Source organism: Camarhynchus parvulus, chromosome 1, assembly GCF_901933205.1.
Source record: "Camarhynchus parvulus chromosome 1, STF_HiC, whole genome shotgun sequence".
Classification (NCBI taxonomy): domain Eukaryota; kingdom Metazoa; phylum Chordata; class Aves; order Passeriformes; family Thraupidae; genus Camarhynchus; species Camarhynchus parvulus.
This window is the reverse complement of record NC_044571.1, coordinates 8,640,841-8,659,853: the sequence shown is the minus strand read 5'-3', so window position 1 is coordinate 8,659,853 and position 19,013 is coordinate 8,640,841. Positions and strand designations below refer to the sequence as shown.

The 19,013-nt window shown below is 48.1% G+C and overlaps 1 protein-coding gene across 4 annotated transcripts; it reads left to right on the top strand.

Annotated features, from left to right (window-relative positions):
* The first annotated feature begins 11,256 nt into the window (after positions 1–11,256).
* On the top strand, positions 11,257–13,267 carry MID1IP1 (MID1 interacting protein 1). 4 transcript variants are annotated; one of them, XM_030959095.1, is made up of 2 exons: positions 11,257–11,655; positions 12,041–13,267. In XM_030959095.1, the coding sequence occupies exon 2, from the start codon at positions 12,190–12,192 to the stop codon at positions 12,682–12,684; it is 495 nt and encodes a 164-aa protein (XP_030814955.1). In that variant the 5' UTR covers positions 11,257–11,655; positions 12,041–12,189; the 3' UTR covers positions 12,685–13,267. The 4 variants fall into 4 exon arrangements, with proteins under 4 accessions (XP_030814955.1, XP_030814963.1, XP_030814938.1 ...); XM_030959103.1 differs by having other exon boundaries at positions 12,038–13,267; XM_030959078.1 differs by having other exon boundaries at positions 11,257–11,858.
* The last annotated feature ends 5,746 nt before the right edge of the window (positions 13,268–19,013 follow it).

Below are 19,013 nucleotides of genomic sequence, written 5' to 3'. Positions count from 1 at the left end.
CGCTTCTTCCAGGCATGGCTCTGCAGCCATTGCGGCACATGAAATATTGATGCCATTTAATGCTGAAAAAACACCCAAAACAGTCCAAGCTGAATTCCTGTAATTCCAGCTGGGTTTCCGTGCGATGCCGGGCTCCTGCAATCCGGACGAGCGGCACTAGATGGCAAAGCAGCGCCAGGTTTGGCAGCCGCGGGTCCGGGGGCACCTGGCGGAGGAGGGGATGCGCATCCCCCCTTGCCCTTCCGCCTGCCCTGCCTCCCTCCTCCAAACCGCAGAGATCGCACCCCTAAGATCGGATGCAGCTCACAAACACCGGAGGTGAGGGGACTCTAAGGATGCAGACGTGGCTGGTTTTTCTTATTGCTCCTGCTGGCAGTAGTGGCTTGCTCGAGATCCCGTGCAGGACAAGCAGTCCTCGCTCCAAAAGGGATCACACGGCAACTGAGTGGTAAAACTTGTCCCATCCCCTTATTGAACAAAAAGAGATTTACATTTAATAGTCCCAAGTGGGAACACCTTTCAATCTCATGTCAGTCTGTGCTTTGGGTGTTTAACTCTGTGTGGGAAGCTACCACCTATGCACTTAAGGTGTGAAGTAATTTTATTAGGAGTCTGTTCTCCCTTTTCCCCTGTGTGGAGATAATACCTGTTTATGCTAAAAGGAGTTACAGAGGGAAAGGTGGAATCCTCAGGATCCTCAGTTTTGGATCAAATAACAAAAACCATTTAGATATAAATAAAAAAAAATCTCTGGGCAGGCCAGTAAATCCCTCTCTATTTTTGTAAGGGAGTGTCATGGTTTAATCTCTCAACAGGGAGTTAAGGTCATGTCAATAAACTCATCCTCACAACTGCAACACCACAAATTATACCATTTAAGGGTTACCTCTATTCTCCCACCATATCTACCTGTTAGACTCCAAGGATCAACTTAAGTTGGAGATTGCAACATTTACAGTTTCATCAGAAGAGGATATCCAAACTTCTCTGTCCTTTCCATGCTTGTGAACACAGGATTGATGGCAGGAATGTTCCTCCTCTCCTGACAGCTGCAGGAGAGTGCATAAGGCTCTGGATGCTAATGGTCATGATGCCACCCTGTTGGAGGTGTCTTATGCATGGTACCCTTCCTGGGAGCAGCTGAGCCCCTGCTGCTGAAACATGATGTTCAAAACAGAGCTTTCACTCAGAAAGCTTTGCAAAAGCTTTGAGCTTCGCTCCTCCCTTTAATTTTTCTCTCCGTCCTTGCAATATTCAGTCCTTCCTCCTCTCCCTTGCCTTCTTTGAGCTGCTGGTGACAGACTCAAAATGAGCTAGGGATTTCAGAACACTCTTCTTTAAATGACAGTGCTCCACCAAGTCCCAGCTTTGCACTTGGGGATAAAAGGGCAGCAGTGAGCCTGTGGGCAGTGCACACACACTGACAGAAGGGCATCTGCTCTTCAGGGCTGAAAGAGTCAAGATACTTGCCAAATCTACCTTAAGGACAGGACAAGACTAACATGAAAAAAATCCTGCTTTCTGCTGGTGGGGGCTTTTAGTCAGGTGTATCATGCTCATCCTTGGCTATTTAAATAACACTGCCTCACTCTGTATAAACCAACTTACAATATGAATGGAAAAAAAGCTATGGATCATGAAGCAAGTGGGAATGGATAATCAATTTTTATCACTAATATTGTGGGTATGACCAATAACTCTGAATGAGTTATGGAAGTCTTTGCTCTGAGCAGATGTATCTCCTTTCAAAGCAGTCTCTTTCTGGCACAGACTTAATAACAGAAAAACTGTTCATTTAAACATATTAAAACTAAACAAACGTGTATTTTCATTGTCCAGTATATTTCTTCTTAAAATGTAGGAATATGAAATTCTCAGAGTTGGGCTGGCTGGGGGAGGCACAACAACAATGGATTACAAAAGCTTTCAGCTTTACAAACATGGGTTCAAATCAAGCTTAAGTAAGTGACAGGCAAAATGGGGCTATCGATTTCCTTCTAGTCCCATTTGGCTACAGCAAAAACTGGGCACAACAGTGTCTTAACATGGAAAGGGATGGCATCAGCCAAAAGATAAAGCTTCTGTGGAAGAATATTTGTGGTGTTATTTATAGCAATTGAGATTACTGGACCACATGAGGTTACTAGAGCTGAAAGACATCAGGGAGTAAACTCATATCCTCTCATTCTGGGAGGTGTGCTTGCTTTCTATGTTTGGCTGTGCTTTCTGGCAACCCTGCGCCCAAAGCCCCCTTCCAGTTACATGGTGGAGCAGACATGATCCATGTGTGTAGGTCAGGCTGGGAAACACGTTTTCCTTGCAACACAAAAAGAAAGAAAGATTCACAAAGAGTCAAAGAAAAAGATTCACACTGAGTCAAAAATCCTCTGCTGGCCAGGAACCAACGTGCCAGGCGAGTGACAAGGTCTGCTGATTTTCCTTCCTGCCCATGCACTCGTGCTGCAAGAAAGCCCCAACAGGTCCTTGAAGCAAATGCAGTGGCCAAGGCTGTGTCTCTTTGCAGGTGACAACACACAAGGAGCCAGGCCTTGCTTGAGAGGAGTCACAAGCACAGCTGAAATTGGGGTGGACTCACAGCTCCATCAGGACCCTGTACAATCAGGCCTTAGGGATCCTTCTTCATCCTGCCCAGCAGGCACCACCTGGACTTGATCTTTAAACACCTGAATGCTCTTTGGGTGTATAAGCCAGGGGCTCAGAAATGAGCACAGGAAGCTCTGTGTAAACACCTGTGATTAACCCCTGCATGTCTGGCCCTAAGTGACTGATTCAGGGCCCTTGAAAGAGCCAGGGCTAAAATGCAGGACTTTCTTGCTCCTGTATTGCTCTTCTACCTTTCTGAATGAGGCCCACCTCTCCTGCTGCTATTTAAAGGCACAGCAGGGCTCAGTGGAAGGTAATGTGGCTGCCCTCCCCATTTCCTTACATCAGGGGATTTGTGTCAGAAGTTCAGCAGTGCCAAATGTCATTTTGAATTATTTTGTAGTTCTAGGTCAATAAACTGCTTACCATCATAGGGGAACTGAACCATGAATTACTCCAGTTGCTACAGTGCATTTTTTGTTAGCCATGTACATAGAATGTCCAGCTCAGGATGATTCTCAGTAGGCCTACATTTTCTGATTCACATTTTTAATTAAATGTAATTTTCTTTCTTTTGTTTTGAAACGGGCATGCTCTGTCCATTGTGGCTCTGGCCCTTGTCTCAAAGGCCACCAAGACAAGAATATCTCAAGACCTCATGGCTGCAAGGCTCCACTCTTGATGCAGAAAAGAAAATATCAGAGAATAGTGAAATAGAAGGGCAGAGAGCAAGAACAGTCTCTGCGTGCTTTGTTGTTGTTGTTGTTGTTGTTGTTGTTGTTGTTGTTAAATTAAAGGCATAAACATCATATTAATTCAAAGTCACTTTGTAGTGACCTCTCTTCAGCATTATCTGAAGATTAGGTTCATTTCTTACTTAGTGAGGCTCCATTTCAGAGGAGGAATGGAGTGAAACCCCCCCCCAACCCGGGGAGGCCCAGGATGAGAATAAAATATTTGCTGGTGATACTATCTGTAGTAGGGAGCAGCAGTATATGGTATGCACCTTCCCACACATGTAACAAGGGTGGATTCACAACCTTCTGAAAATCATTTAAAACACATGCAATATTATGTTTTATACTCATATATAGTTTCCTTGATGCTGTGATGTGATGGCAAAGATCCCTTTTGGTGCCTTGGACTGCTGAACACTGCATGTTTCCCCTCTCAACCCACCATTTCCTCCAGTTTGAGGCAAGGAACACAGTTTATAATATTTTTGACTTTCCTAGGTGCGAGCCAGGCACAAGGGCCTTGATTCACTTTCCAGAGGTGCCCTTTCCCTTGGAAGCTGAGGAGCAGCCAGCTTTTGTTGGGAACTCACAGCAGGGATGGGGAGCGTGGCAGCTCCTCTGCCCACTGCCATTCCTTCCTGCAGGCACCACGTTATATATCCCTCACTGGCCTGACCACAGCTTTCAGAAACATCCAATAAATCAACAGTTAAAAGGGAAGAGTAGACATGGGGAGCAGGTGCTTATTATGTGTGCATCTCTGGAGAAGAATAACCCACAGTGTATTTCCATGCCCATTTGAAATGGAATACGACCATGACCCTGCAAGTGGCTCTGCTTGAATTGTTCCTGGCACGATGTTTTACTCCTAATATTTTCATTGTCTGCCTCCATCAGTTTTACCTCCCACTGTAGCATTAATTTTGTATGTGAATATGGAGGCTGTGCTTTAAATAATACAGCATATGCTTTTTATTTGCCATGTAGAATAATATTTTTTTGGCTGATTTATGTTCCACCTGGACAAAATTATTTTTTATGAAGGGTTTATTTCATTTGTTCCCACATCCCCAAATAGGGGGGGAGGGAAGGAAGAGAAATCTTGTAAACTACCAATAATGATGGACACAAAAATCTGCTTTGAAATACAAATTTACTGCAAAAACAGATTCTCTCCAGCCATGTAAATGAAAAAAATGCTGTTGTAATAATTTTAAGGCTGCAAATGCCTGTTACTACTGGAGAGAGTAACCTTCAGTCTCTTGTGTCATCCCTTACACAATGCTGGGAGTATGGAGAAATTCACTGACAGCTATAAGCTATTCCAGTAGAACAAAATTACACATATGGCTACAGCATGGATTTAATTTAGTTCTTTTCAGAACTTCATCAAGGCCAGGACAAAACCCTGTGGTCTTTCAGTTCAGAGATTTGCCCCAGAACTTCATGGGCTAAGCTGCCAAATCTACCTTATTTCCAGTTTTCAAAGAATTGTGGAAAAACATGTTACTTGCCAATGAAACAAATTCATTTCAAACAGATATTCTGAGTTTCAATTAAAAAATAATATATGATGTACCTTGTGTTTTACAACCCTGAAAAACTGGCAGTATTTTTATGTTAATCTATCACCTACAGAAACATGGACTGTGAATAGATATATTTAAAAAAAAAAGTTATATGCAGTCCCAGCACAACTTTGTTCTGATTTTGACTTCCAGCTTTTGGTGCTTTTTGCAGAGCAACTAAATATTAATCTTACAAATTTATAATAGTCATAGCATTCGGGAAGCTCTGGTACTATTTTTGGTTGTAATAGTCCTCTTTAACCACACAGCACCCTCCAGCCAAAACCACACTATAATAGGAGTGCTTATAATAAGGACACACAACGCCTCCATGTCAGCTCGGAACTACTGAGCCAGGAAAAGTAGGATATTCTTTCAGAGCAGCTTCTCTCTCAATACTGAATGTAAGATGAAGAGATAGGGCTTTCACAGGAAAATTCTGCGGCTTCTCATCCCACCCTCTAAGTCCCCACTGGAAATCCAAGCTGATATCTTCCCCCTGGCACTTTTGGGCACAAGCAGATTTGCTCCTAGGCAGGGCCCCTCCTCTCCACACAGACCTCTCCTCCAGCCCCTCATCCTGCCACATCCCCAATTCTGGCTCCACCAGAAAGCTCCAGTGACAGTGGCCACCTTTGTTCTGCTCCTTCTCGTGCACCAAGCCAGGCGCTGGAAATCAGTGGCTGTTTTACAACGAGGAATTCCCATTTATAGGACTGCATGAACGCGTATGGTATTTATTTCACCACCTGGACATCTCTGGGCCTTTCAAACGAAACCAGAGCTGCGGTTTTTGCTCCAGCCCGGCGGGATGAAGGGGCAGCTCCTGCGGGAGCGGACGGGAAGGGGCGGCAGTCTCGGCAAAGCGCAGTAGATGGAGCCGGAGAGGCGCGGCAGAGCCCGAGCGTCACCTGAGGATACCTGCGAGACTTCCCCCTCAGCTAAAGCGCGTTGGAAAATGTGCAATTTAGATTTATCAGTTCAGGAGGGAGATTCAGATAAAAACAGTTGAGCTGGTGAGATTATTAAATGCAGAGCGCCGCGCTGAGACGATACTCACCTTACTGATGAAGGGGAAACAGGGCACTGGCATCCCCTCAGCTGTGCCCAGGCAGTCACACGGGAGGGATGTGATGGAAAGAGAGGGAACATCGCCAACAGAGACCTTTCCCCACCCAGGAACATCTTCTGGGACCTTGAGGTGGCACCCTTGGGATGCAGCAGGAATGGTGCAGGTTTGGGTCGGAGTGGGAAGCACAGATGGGCGTTTCCTGCTGTCAGCCCCTGTGTCACACAAGGGTGGTCTGGTGTATTTAATTTTATCAGGCAGAAGAACTCTGATATATGCTGCGCTCAGTTCAGCACTCCCGTGCAGATTTACTCGGCGCTTTAGCATGCGTGCTGCCTCGCTGACAGAGATTAAAGGCTCTCCTCAGAGCCCCAGGTATTACTCTCAAACGTATAAATCAGGGCTTAATATATAATATTTGTCCATAAAAATATATCACAGTGGCATGCGTTTGACTATCTGCATATTAAATACCATTACAGAAAAGTCCTGAGCTTATTGAGGATTACTTTGCTACACCACTAAAGTCTGCTGCCATCCTAAACAGGTTTCTTTCCTGCCAGAGCGTGGCCAAGAGGCAAAGAGGAAGGGGCAGATGTTGCTGTCACTGTTCATGATGCCAGGCATGCCCCAGCCACGCAGAGCTGTGCCAGGAACATCCCCCAGGCAGGCCCTGGGCTCTGGCTGGCCGGCACTGGGCAGACAGGGCAGGGATCACGGTGGAGATGACACCGCAAACCTCTAAAGGAGAAAATTGCATGATGTATCAGCACTCATGAGCACCCACCAGAGAGCTGTTTAGAGTGAGATTACAGTCTCACAGGAGACTCTCATGCCTCTTGGTCACAGGGTTACTAAGATGATGCAGTTGCAACTTGTACGCTGGAGGTAGGAGGGATTTAAGCAACGGCCAGAAAGAAAAGCTGGATCAAACCTCCACAAACCATGCTCAGATTAACCCAGATTCCTGAGTCCCCAGCTTTGAGGGACTTGAAATCAGCCAAATTGGATCCTTTCCCTTGAACAGAAGACAAAAACTATGAGGGAGATGATAAAGTTTATACTTGGGCCACAAGTTTATGAGCATCATTTTAGAACGAACAGAAGCAAAGCTCCTCAAAATAGGAGTTTGTGCAGTGCAGAGGTCTCGATCCTGCTCATGCCAGTTCCATATTAGCACAGCTATACGGATTTCTCTGTGTTTGCTGCTGACTTACAGAGATGCAAGGGAGAAAAAATCAAACCCAGTTGCAATCTTCTCCCCTTCATCTTCTTCATACTCAAGCTCTTTTTTTTTCCTTCTAAATTCCTATTATTAACACAGGAGAAAAAAAAAAAAAAAAGAAAAAAAGAATCCCTGGGATCCCTGGTGCATCCTTGGAGTGGCTGCAGCCTCATCATGGATGACTAGACAACCGCCACTGTGCCACATAATGAGGAGCACACATGCTGCACCGGGAGATACTAATGAGGGAGCTACAGCCCCCTTAGCCCTCTCCAGTAAATCCATGTCTGCAAGCCATGTTTTATTTATCAGGCTTATTATGGCAGCACTAAGGAGCCATTTGAAAAGGGCTGCTGCTGTCCTGGGCACTGCACACTGCAGTGCCTGCTCAGACCAGCTTCCAGGGAAGATGGATGGGGCTGGCAGGAGACAGGGGAGAGGGATGCTATGCACACACCAGGCAAACAGTCTGGGGCAGCATTTATCCCACCAGCTCCTTTAAGGAGGAAGAGGATTCAGCCTGTTTCGACCTCACAGTGCTAGCTAGATGATCGCAGGCCCTGAACATACAGAGTAACTGGCAAACAGATTGAAGCAGTTCGTGTAATGATTTCCAGGAAAGCTGAGGAAGCAAGGATTTGACAGACCTGGAGAGACCCGGGTGCAAACTGCAGCCAGGAAACTCAGAGGGGCTTTGCAGGAGCTCAGCTGCCTGAGACAGCTGCCTACCTGCCCAGCACTGCTCCCTGATCCCACTGCCAGCAGAGCTCCTGCTGGATCCCACACTTTCCACTGCTCACTGCTGCTCTGTGCCAGAATGTGAGGGCATAGAGCTCCAGTGTGTGGTCTCGTACAATGTGCCAGAGGAAAAGGGGATTTACCATCACTGCATTCTCCAAACATCCTCCTGACCCCTCTGCACATCCTCACAGAGGCTTCTGTGCACTTTGGAGAATCACTCCACTTGCAGAAGATCAACAGAGAGAGGAGTAAAAGGCAGGTAAGTGAAAGATAGGAGAGAGATGAGCAAATCTTTGCAAAACTTACACTGCAGGTCTCAGCAGGGCTCAGACAAATTGGTCTGCATTCCTTTAATATATTAGATTTCTACTTACCCTGTTCATTAGCATGTTAAGCTACAAGGGCTGATTATATGAACCTCATGGAGAGGCATCAATTAAGATGATAAATTTACATACATTCCTTCTGGGTGAGAAATGATGGGTTTCCCCAGTTCAGTATTTGCCACAACTGGACTCACTTCCAGAAAGAGAAAGAAGTATTAAATGTGTGCATCTGTACTGCTCCCCGAAATGATGGGAGCAGTTCACAAGTTTGAGCAAAAATTTATGTCAAATTGGAATGCAAGGAAACAACTTGCAGTTTCCAAGGCTGAACTCTAATCTACCATGTCACACTGACAACAGATTATGAGAGGAAGTGAAATTCCCAAGAGATGTTGCCCTTACAAGGCCGGCCCAAGTGGCGCTCCCAGCCCGAAGAATGCAACACTAAATATTTGCACACATTTATCACTTCTTGCCCACACAAGATCTCATCTTACTTTGCAAACACTGTGCAGCAGAACAACTTCATAGCCACCAAAGTGTAGCCATTTCTGGTCTGCAGCGTGCCAGCGGCACCTCTCGTGTGCCAGCACATGTCTTGGGAGAACTGTGAACAAAGAGGGTTTGTTATCCTGTTGCCACTGAACAGAGAAATTAGATAGGCCTTGCAAATGGTATGAAAACCCACTCAAGCTGACAGAATCATCTGTCTTTGCTTGAAAAACACTGCACAGCTGCTAATGCTGCCAGAGGAGACAGGCCAGTAGCAGTTCTGCTCCTATAGCCAACCTTTGTAGCACTAACCTCGTGTTCCTGGGGCTGGTTTACAGCTAAGTCAAACAGTTAATGCCATTAATAGCTCAGTAACAGGAACAGCTAAATAGTAACAGCCATAGCTCATCCCTCGTCTTCTTCAGGAAGAAGAAAGAAAGAAGTCTCTGGTCCAGAAAGGGCTGAACACCACTCGTCCTCATTAATTTCAGGGAAAATTAAAGGTTTTTAGCTAATATAGAAACTTTTATGTGACTCCTGCTTTCCTGAATAGCAGAACCAAGTTTAGTGGAGCAGAAAGGTGTTTTCACCTCACACTGCTGGGCTTGTACATCAGGGGTGCTCCACCCAGCTGAGGTGCTGGATAAAGACTCCTGTTGCATGCTGCCTTATCCGGGACCGTGCTGGGCAAAGGTGCACATTTACACTTTCTTGAACTGCCAGATAGCAAACATGCAAACTTCCTCATTGCTCAGGGCACGATAGGGGCTTTCCATCTGATTCCCCTTCCAGGGCTGCACGGCCACGATAACCAGAACATTCTGAAGAGGACACATTTCAAACAAATGCCACTTGCGTATAATTTTTTTTGCCTTAAATAGGATCATTTTTTCCTCAAGAGGAGTGAAAAAAGTGCCATTTCTTTTCCTCTCATGTGCACAGCCATGTCAATTACATACCACTGGAGTAAGGAATAAGTGCTCCTTTATTTTTGTTTGAACCAAAGAGTAATCAAACCTAGCCAGGCTTTTGTTCATGATGCACATTATATGTACCAGGGACATTTATGTCACATATCATAAGAATATAAGAAAGGTAAATAAAAAAAACCAAAAAGCCAATTCCCTTATGCTGTTAAGTTTGACTTGAATATGATCTGTCTCAGCCTAACGGGTGAGGCACATGCCTTACTAAAATAAGGAAACATTTACAGCTAAAAGCAGAATGTGTGGCTATACCTCTTGGGAAACAAATATCCTGCTCAGGCCCTAATTCATACAATACCATCATACTGAAGACTCACATACTTGCCCCCCTTTGCAGCTCCAAGCTGGGTTGTTTCTGCCAATTCTTCCTGCTCCCCAGCCAGTATGTCATAACCTCAGGTAAAGACTTCCGTTTTAATTTCTTCAAATGTTTAATTGTATTAATTTGGAAAGTTGGACAATAAAGCAATTCCCCTCGTTTCCAAAGATTTATTGCTTTTTCCAATGTATTGAACGTTCAGTGCAGGCTGCATTTCAATTAAAGGCAGCAAAACTGTTAATGGTCTATTAACGACACACTGCATCTACATAAAGATGCAAATATAAGTCACGGCCAATTTTCTGGCCCGGTGAGATAATTTCTTCTTTTCCCCGTAGTGAATTATCTGCGAACAACTCATAATTTCATACCAGCCCATATCTCTGGCCACTGCTTAACTGTAAGTATCTGCAGCGAGCGAGCTATCCGCGGTCCAACTCCGGGTTTGTCACCCAGGGAAGCGGCCTCCTGCTTTCGGGACGGGGACCATCGGGGCTGTGGTGAGCAGGGCGGGCGTGCCGGGCCCCTCTCAGGCCGGGCTGCCCATCCCCGGCATCCCCGGTGATGCGGGAGGAGCGGCCCCGGCCTGCCCGGTGATGCTCCCGCCGTTACCACGGCAACCGCCCCCCACCCCACGTGACCCGCGGCGGCGCTCGCGGTCAACCCGCCTGTTACCAGGGCGGGGGCGTAGGGAGGGGGCGCTCTTGTTTCCGATTGGCTGCTGGCGGGGCTCGCTGATTGGCGGAGGGCGGACAGCGGCGCGCCGATTGGCTGGGCCCGGACGTGAGGCTGTGGGGTGATGCCGGCCGCCCCGCGCAGCGCCGGGACACAGACAAAGGCTGTCCGGAGGCTGCCCGGGCTTCCCCGCCGCCCCCGGGCTGGCGCGGCGCGGGATGGCCGCGGGGGAGCCCCGGCTCTCGGCGCACTGCTGGGAGGTGGCAACGCGAGCCTGGCCGGGCGCCCGCAAACCCCGCGCCCTCCCCGCCCGGCCGCCCGCTCCGACTGGCGCTGGGGCACGCGGCGCGCGGAGGGGCGGAGCCGCTGTCACGCTCGCCGCGCGCCCGGCAGCCAATGGGCGGGCCGGGAGAACGCGGGCAGCACGCGGGGCCCGCGTGTCCCGCGGCACGGGCTGTCAATCACCCGCCAGCCGCTCGCCCCGCCCCCGCTCCGGCGCGGCCCCGCCCGGCGGGGGAGCGCGGGCCCTCAGCGCCGCTCGGGCACGGCGCCCCTCGCTGCGAGCCGGGACCGCGGCCGCTGCCGCTGCCTTGTCCCAGGGTTAGGGTGCGAGGGAGTCGCCGCCGCTCTGGAACGGCTCCCTGCGGCCTCAGCTCCGCAGTTTCTGCCGCCAGCTCCAAGCCCGCGCGGCCCGGCCCCCTCGGGATGCCCGCGGTGCGGGCTCTGCTCCCGGCGCCCTCCCCCGGTGGGGGGAGAGAGGCGGAGCCGGCGTGGCCGCCGCCCGCCGCCTTTATCTGGTGTGGCGGCGCGGGGGGTGGCACTGGGGAACACCTTGTTGTAAGATACGCGCTATAAATACGGCGCCGGGGATGGGAGTGCGGCCACGGGCGGCGGGGAACAGCTTCGAGCTACGGTGGGTGCCTTCCCCGCGGCACGGCGGCCGGGGACCGCTTGAATTGTAATTACCGGCGGGGCTGCCATCCCCTCGGCCACCCCCCGCACCCGGTTCCTGGGAGGAGTCGCGGGGCAAGTTCTGCGTTTTGGCTAGTTTTGTACGGCGGGCAGCGGCGGCAGTGAGCCCCGGCGGCTGCGGCAGGGCAGGCGGAGGAGCGGAGGGTGAGAGAAGGGACGGGGAGGGGAAGGCTGGAGGAAGGACGCGGGGCCGGGGATAAAGGCGGCGGGGGAGGAGAAGGCGCTGGCGGGAGGGGACGGGAGGACGGGAAGGCGGGCTGGGGGAGGGAGGAGAGAGAGGGAGAGCAGCCTCTAACCCCGGCGCCTCTGCCACCGCCTCCCAGCAGGGCTCTGATCGCCAGCAGCCGCCGAGCCCAGCCCGCCACGGAGGGCGGCCGGTGCCGCTAGCGCGGAGGAGGAGGAGGAGGTCGCCGCCGGAGGAGCCCCGCGGTCCGGTCCGAGCCGCGTCGCTGAGCACGTCTGCCCGGCCGCCAGCATGATGCAGATCTGCGACTCGTACAGCCAGAAGTACTCCCTCTTCAACGCCATGAACCGCTTCATCGGCGCCGTCAACAACATGGACCAGACGGTGATGGTGCCCAGCCTGCTGCGCGACGTGCCGCTGCTGCTGGAGGAGCTGGACGCGGCGGGCGCCGTGTGCCCGCCCCAGGATGCTGCCCTGCCGCCCGGCGACCCCGGCGCCTACTTCTCCCGCAGGGACATGTACAGCCACTACATGCTGCTCAAGTCCATCCGCAACGACATCGAGTGGGGCGTGGTGCAGCCGCCGGCGGGCGAGGAGGCCGCCCGCAAGAAGGACAAGCTGGGCGGCGGGCCCGCCGAGGAGGGCGAGGGGGAGGAGGACCTGGAGCAGCAGTTCCATTACCACCTCAGCGGACTCCACTCGGTCCTCTCCAAGCTCACCCGCAAGGCCAACGTCCTCACCAACAGATACAAGCAGGAGATCGGCGTCAGCAGCTGGGGGCAGTGAGCGCCGGGGGAGCGGGGGAAGGGGCTCCGAGCCGGCGGGAGCGGCGCGTCCCCGCCCGGCGCCGCCGCTGCTGCGGTGGCCGAGGGCAGCGCCCCGGGCCCGGGCTTCCCTGCGCGCTCCCAAGACTGCAGCAGGTTTTCTACCAACGCACAAGAGAGAGAAAGAAATGTAAATTAATCAGTACTAGTTTATTAATTATTTTGACCCCCTCCGTGTTTTTTTCGTTGTACGGTCCGGGGCGAGCAGCCGCTGTGCGCGCCCCGGCAGGGAGGCTGAACCCGTGTGCGTACGAGGTGGTGGCATTGCTGGCCGATAAGGAGGCTCCACTCAAGCCGATGAACGTAACGAAACTGGCACAAAATTGCTTCTGTCACCTCGGAGGGAACCCAGAGAGCTAAGGAACATCCCTCTGTTGTGGGAGAGATGGCGGGTCCTGTGGTTGTACATGTACTGGAGTTTATTTAAAACTTTTTTACTCAGATGTAGAGTATATTCTAAAATAAATGCAAATGTATTAACGAAGAGTGACCTAAACTTTTGGTATGATTTATCTTTCTTTAATTAAATGATATTTTTAACATCTGGAATTCTTCTGTTTTTTTTCTATGTCACATTCAGAGCTGCCTTACTAGATACAGAAATCTGTATGCAAGAGAGGGGGTTTTGTGGCTTTGTTATTTTCCATCAAAGCAATTAGGCAGTGATGGTAACTTGGCGTATCTAAAATGCTTGAATCACCATATGAAACTTAACCATACATGGCCTGAATTTTAGTAAGCTGTTCCCAGCTGCACAGTGCAGTTGCTCTGTGTGAGTGTTGGATTGAAGGTCAGTGCCTCTTTAACAAAATCTGAGAAGATCGAGTCATGGTTACTCTGCAGGCAGCGATTCATGGCAGTTGGAGCAAAGCCTAGGAATGACTCTTGCTTTTTTCGGGAAGTATCTTAATGTACTGTAGGGAGCTCTTTTCTCTCCCTCAGAATAGGTCTGGCAGACTTGCCTCTCCAGTCTCTCTGCATTTCTTTCCTCTAATCCTCCTTGGATACCAGGAGTTAATCGGTTTTATGTTATCCAGATTGTATTGATTTTTTTTTCTTTACTTTTTTTTTCATTTTGTCAAGCAAAGTACCTCAGAATTGGGTGCCTATATTGTGTTAGAACGTTAAGTTCTGATATTAAAATGCACTTGCTGATTGTGATGCAATATATAACAGAGAATAAATGTTTAATAAATATGTAAGTCCTTACATCATTTAAATTTTCTTCTCAGGCACTGAAATGCCAAGTTTGTAGACATACTGAGATTTCACTTTGTATTACTGTCATCAAATTTAGGGCTTGTTTGGTAGTGTTGGTTTGGGGTTTTTCTTCTTCTAAAAATAGAAGAATTTTTCTCTGAACTTCAAGGATATTTTTGTTTAAATTCAGATATTCCTTAGCACTTTATATTTCAGCCCCAACTGTTAGGATGCTGTAGTAAAGCATGAGCACTCCAGACATGGTACTAGTTGGCAGATGTTTGTCTAAGTTAAAACACTTGGCCTAAATCTATGTTTAAAAATATCTATTTTGGAAGGTTTTTCCCTTCTGGGGTAAAGAACAGCTTTGTAAGGCTGGATAATTTTTAGTTTGGCGATGCTTGTTCTTTTTGTAATGTTTTCAACTCCCCTTGGGAAGGTGCCAGGAAAAAAGTCAGGAACAAGGCAAGGGATTACCCTGGTTTCCTAACATGTCAGCTTGCCAGTCTTTCTGCAGTCGAACTAATGCAGTGTGAAAGGTGCAGAGCCCTGTGCTGGATGCTGAAGTTGTGTTCTGAAGACAAGGGTGAGAGGGAGAACCTGTTCTGCTGTGTGGCTCCCTTCTGCATCAGCTGGAAACCACATTACAGCTTCTGCTGGGGAGCACCTCAAAACCCCAGACAAAAGCAGCTCATGCAGTTTCACCCGTGTGCCTTTTGATCTCCCAGTAACTTCTCCTGGTATGGGTTTAGACAATACTGTTTAAATGTTGCACAAGAGACAATGTGATGCTGATTTAGACTATGAGTAATGTCAGTAAAACAGTGTTACATTAGTGCAGCACAGCCATGAGTATGGCATCCATTCCCTGTGCATTCTTAAAAGCACAAGAGAAAAGTTTCGAAGAGCAGCTGAAATCTTGTGCTATGGGGCAGCAAAAGTGGCATTTCCTCACAGGTAAAACTTTGGGTAAGAGGAGGAGGATTCTGTGACTCAAGGGTTTGCCTTGCCTCTGTCTGTGACTAAGCTGCAGTTGCTGAAGTGCACGTGGCTCCCGTGCGGGGGCCAGGCCTGGGCTGGCAGCAGCCCTGGTAATCCCAACTCAGCCTGCAAACCTGCTGAGAGCCACACCACCCTGCCACCATCCTGCCACCTGGGAGCTGCTTTAGAATTTCCCCTTCTCAAGGTCAGGGGAGAGGATTGAGGCTCTTGGGATCAAGAAAGTGATATCTTAATGCAGGGGGACGACAGCAACAGATAAAACCGGGGATGACTTTGCTGCTGGCTGCTGTGTAAAACAACTTGGCCTAAAAGGTGGGGTGGTCAGGCAATTATGTAAATGCTGACTCCTGTCATTGCAGTAAGCAAAGATGAGATTGCAGAGTCTTAATGCAGATTTTGTACGTTAGATGCTGAATTGGGAAAAATTTCCATCAGCAGCACTATAAAAAACAATTAGGTTTATTATTAAGGAGTTATGTTTCCTTTTGAAGGACCGGATCACTTTGAGTCTCCCAATTGTTTAGAGTTCAGCAAACCTTTAGGCTGCTCTGATAAAGTTATTCTGGTACTTGTGTAATGACAAATTACATCAGTCTAATGTAAAAAGTATCTTTATGATCTCAAATACTTTGGGAAGTGACTTAATTTCTTAGCCACACACAGGCAAAAAGACAACTTGCCAAACTACCCCAGCAGTGCTCAAAACAGGGGATATGCATTGTGAGAAGCAGTTGTCGTTTTTAGCTCACTTAAGTGAAACAGACTCCATAGAGAGTAAGGCAGACATTAGAAGAGCAGTAAATAATGAGATTCAGAGCTGTTTGCACTAACAAATTGATTACAGCAGAAGCTATCTCACAGCCAAGGAGCCTCAAGGACATTGCTCATGGCATGCATCGGTTTATATATAAAAGTGCAATATCTGTCATTATAGCTCGTGAGTAATCTCTTGTTTTTGCGTATACAAAAGAAGCACAAATGAGGGGAAAGCCATGCTTTTCTCTCTCTCTCCATAAAGATAAAGGGATGGGTGTGAGTTCCATGGGAAGAACAAGAATCGTGGGCTGGTCAGTGCTTGATGGAAGCAGATTAAGCTGAGTCAGGCTAGGCTGTCACCTTCCTACTTTCCCTCTGGAAGCTCTTCCTTGCAGAGGGCTCTAACTAGATCAAGATATTCGTGTTTTGTGGTTTGTTTCCTCCCCCCCTGCACAGGCTCTTGCACCAAGACAACATGAGTCATCAGCAGATTGGCTTTGCTGAAAGATGCACTGATGTTAGTGGTCAGAGGGAAGGTTGTGTTAGGATCTTCTTATCATGTACTTAAGCTCTGCACCCTGTTCTACCAGGAAACAAAACAAAACAACAAAGGAAAGGAAAGGAAAGGAAAGGAAAGGAAAGGAAAGGAAAGGAAAGGAAAGGAAAGGAAAGGAAAGGAAAGGAAAGGAAAGGAAAGGAAAGGAAAGGAAAGGAAAGGAAAGGAAAGGAAAGGAAAGGAAAGGAAAGGAAAGGAAAGGAAAGGAAAGGAAAGGAAAGGAAAGGAAAGGAAAAAAAGAAAAGAAAAGAAAAGAAAAGAAAAGAAAAGAAAAGAAAAGAAAAGAAAAGAAAAGAAAAGAAAAGAAAAGAAAAGAAAAGAAAAGAAAAGAAAAGAAAAGAAAAGAAAAGAAAAGAAAAGAAAAGAAAAGAAAAGATCTCCTTTCTGTGCCTTTGGATTTGGTACAGAGCTAATCTCTCTGCAGAAAAGTCTGCAGCAATTTTCCCTCACTGATTTCTTTCCCTGAAGTCTTGAGTATGGGAGGGAATTGAGTGGAGGTATTGCTTTTTATTATTCATACCTTTAATGTTTTTGTTATTTATATCTAGGTAACAGTGTGTTAGGTACCATATTCCAAAGAGTTCAAAGACCATAAGAACAGAATTGGATAGAAAGAGGTGTAGTTCCAACTCCCTTGCCATGGGCAGAGACACCTTTGCTAGCTCAGGTTGCTCAATGCCCATCCACTCTGGCCCTGAGCACTTCCAGAGATGGGACATCCACAGCTTCTCTGGGCAACCTGTGCCAGTGCCTTGCCATGCTCACAGTAACAACATTTCTTCCTAATATCTAATCCAAACCTGTTTTCTTTCAGTTTGAACCCATTTCCCCCTGTCCTATCTGTACATACCCATGTTGAAAGTCCCTCTCCAGCTTTCTTGTAGCCCTCTTTAGGTTCCAGAAGGCTGCTCTAAGGTCTCCCTGGAGCCTTCCCTTCTGCAGGCTGAACAATCCCAATCCTCTCAGCCTGTCTTTTTAGGAGAGATGCTCCAGCCCCTCTGATCATCTTTGTGGTCTCCTCTGCGCTCACTCCAGCAGTTCCACATCCTTCTTGTGCTGGGACCCCAGAGCTGGATGCAGCACTGCAGGTGAGGTCTTGTGAGAGCAGAGCAGAGGGGCAGAACCATCTCCCATGACCTGCATCTTGGGGTGCAGCCAGGACACATTTGGCTTTCTGGGCTGTGAGCACAAATTGCTGGGTCATGTCAAGCTTTTCATCAAACAACATCCTCAAGCTGTTTTCCTCAGGGCTGCTCTCAACCCATGCTCCATGCAGCCTGTGTCTGGCTGTCTGTCTGTGCTTGGGATTGCCCTGACCCACATGCAGCACCTTGTGCTTGACCTTGTTGAAATTCACAGGGTTCACACCTCCCAACCCATCGAAGTCCCTGTGCATGGCATCCCTTCCCTCCAGCATGTGGGCCACCCCACACAGCCTGAGAGTGCCTCAGTGCCACTGTCCATGTCACCAACGAGGTGTTAAACAGCGCTGCTCCCAACACTGACACCCGAGGAGCGCCTTTGGCCACTTCTCTGCCCTTGACCACAACTCTATGAGTGCAACCAACCAGCCAATTCCTCATCCATGGAATTGCCCACCCACCAAATCCATGTCTCTCCAGTTTAGAGACAAGGATGTTGTGTGGGACAGTGTCAAATGCTTTGCACAATTTCCTGCACACAACATCAGTTGCTTCCAAAGATCTTAAGTGGTAGTACACACAGGAGAAATAGAAGGGCACAATGGGTTATAACCTGCCACAAAATCTGAGGGAAGTGCAATCAAGGTGAGCATTGCAAAAGCATCTCCAGCTTTGCATGCATTTTTCTGTCATTTGTCATTGTCACCCCTAAACAAGCAGAAATACCTGAATGTGTTAGTACTAATGTTGCAATTATTTTTTTCCAGACCGCAGACTTGCATGACAAGTTTAGGTCAAAATTGGTTCTAAGGAATTAAGCTATAAATGCCCTTCCAAAAGGAAATCTGTAAATAGGAGTGCAGTAATTGTATATCTTTTTGTTGGTAGCCACTGCCAGAATGAGCACTCTTTGTAAGAAGTAACATTCCTTCCCTGTTCAAATATCCTTATTTGACCTAGAGTGATGAATGAGGAAAACACCTTCCAGTTCTTGTGCTTTTGAATTTTGTCCCGAAGGAATGGCACAGTAGAAGAACTTGGAGAAAGCAGGTGCCTCTGTGTTAAATTACAAAACAGTGAATGAGCTTGCCCCATATTTGTAAGGTCTGTCATAGTATCCGTTGTATCTTTTTATCATGTGTATCTACATATATCTGATTCTAAAATGATTCTGTCTTTCTGTTCTGGCCTGTTTTATCTTAGCAATTTTGGGGTACAAACAACAGGGTCAATAGCCCACAGGCCCAGACACTTTAGACACTTTAGCTGAGCCTTTTAAAGTGCATCTCACTTCCCCATCTGCATTTGAACTGAGAAGATGGGCAGAATGCCTAAAGCCATGGCTCAGAGTAGAGCACAGGAGCATGGCAGCCCCCTTGCTTTGGGATTGCTTTTTGGTCGCTGGTTTATGTGCTGGAGCAGGGAGGCAGATGCAAGGTGAACCATTCCTTCAGGGATTTACTACAGGTTGTACAGTGTTTGGAAGGGAGAATGGCAATGGGGAGTTTTGTCACCCTGTAACTAATATGTGTCCTTCCCAATCCCTGTTCCCCTCTCTCTGAGAATTTTCCTCTCTGAAATTCCTAGGAAACCAAGATTGTTTTGTCACCCAGACAGTGACAAACCAGTTTTGAA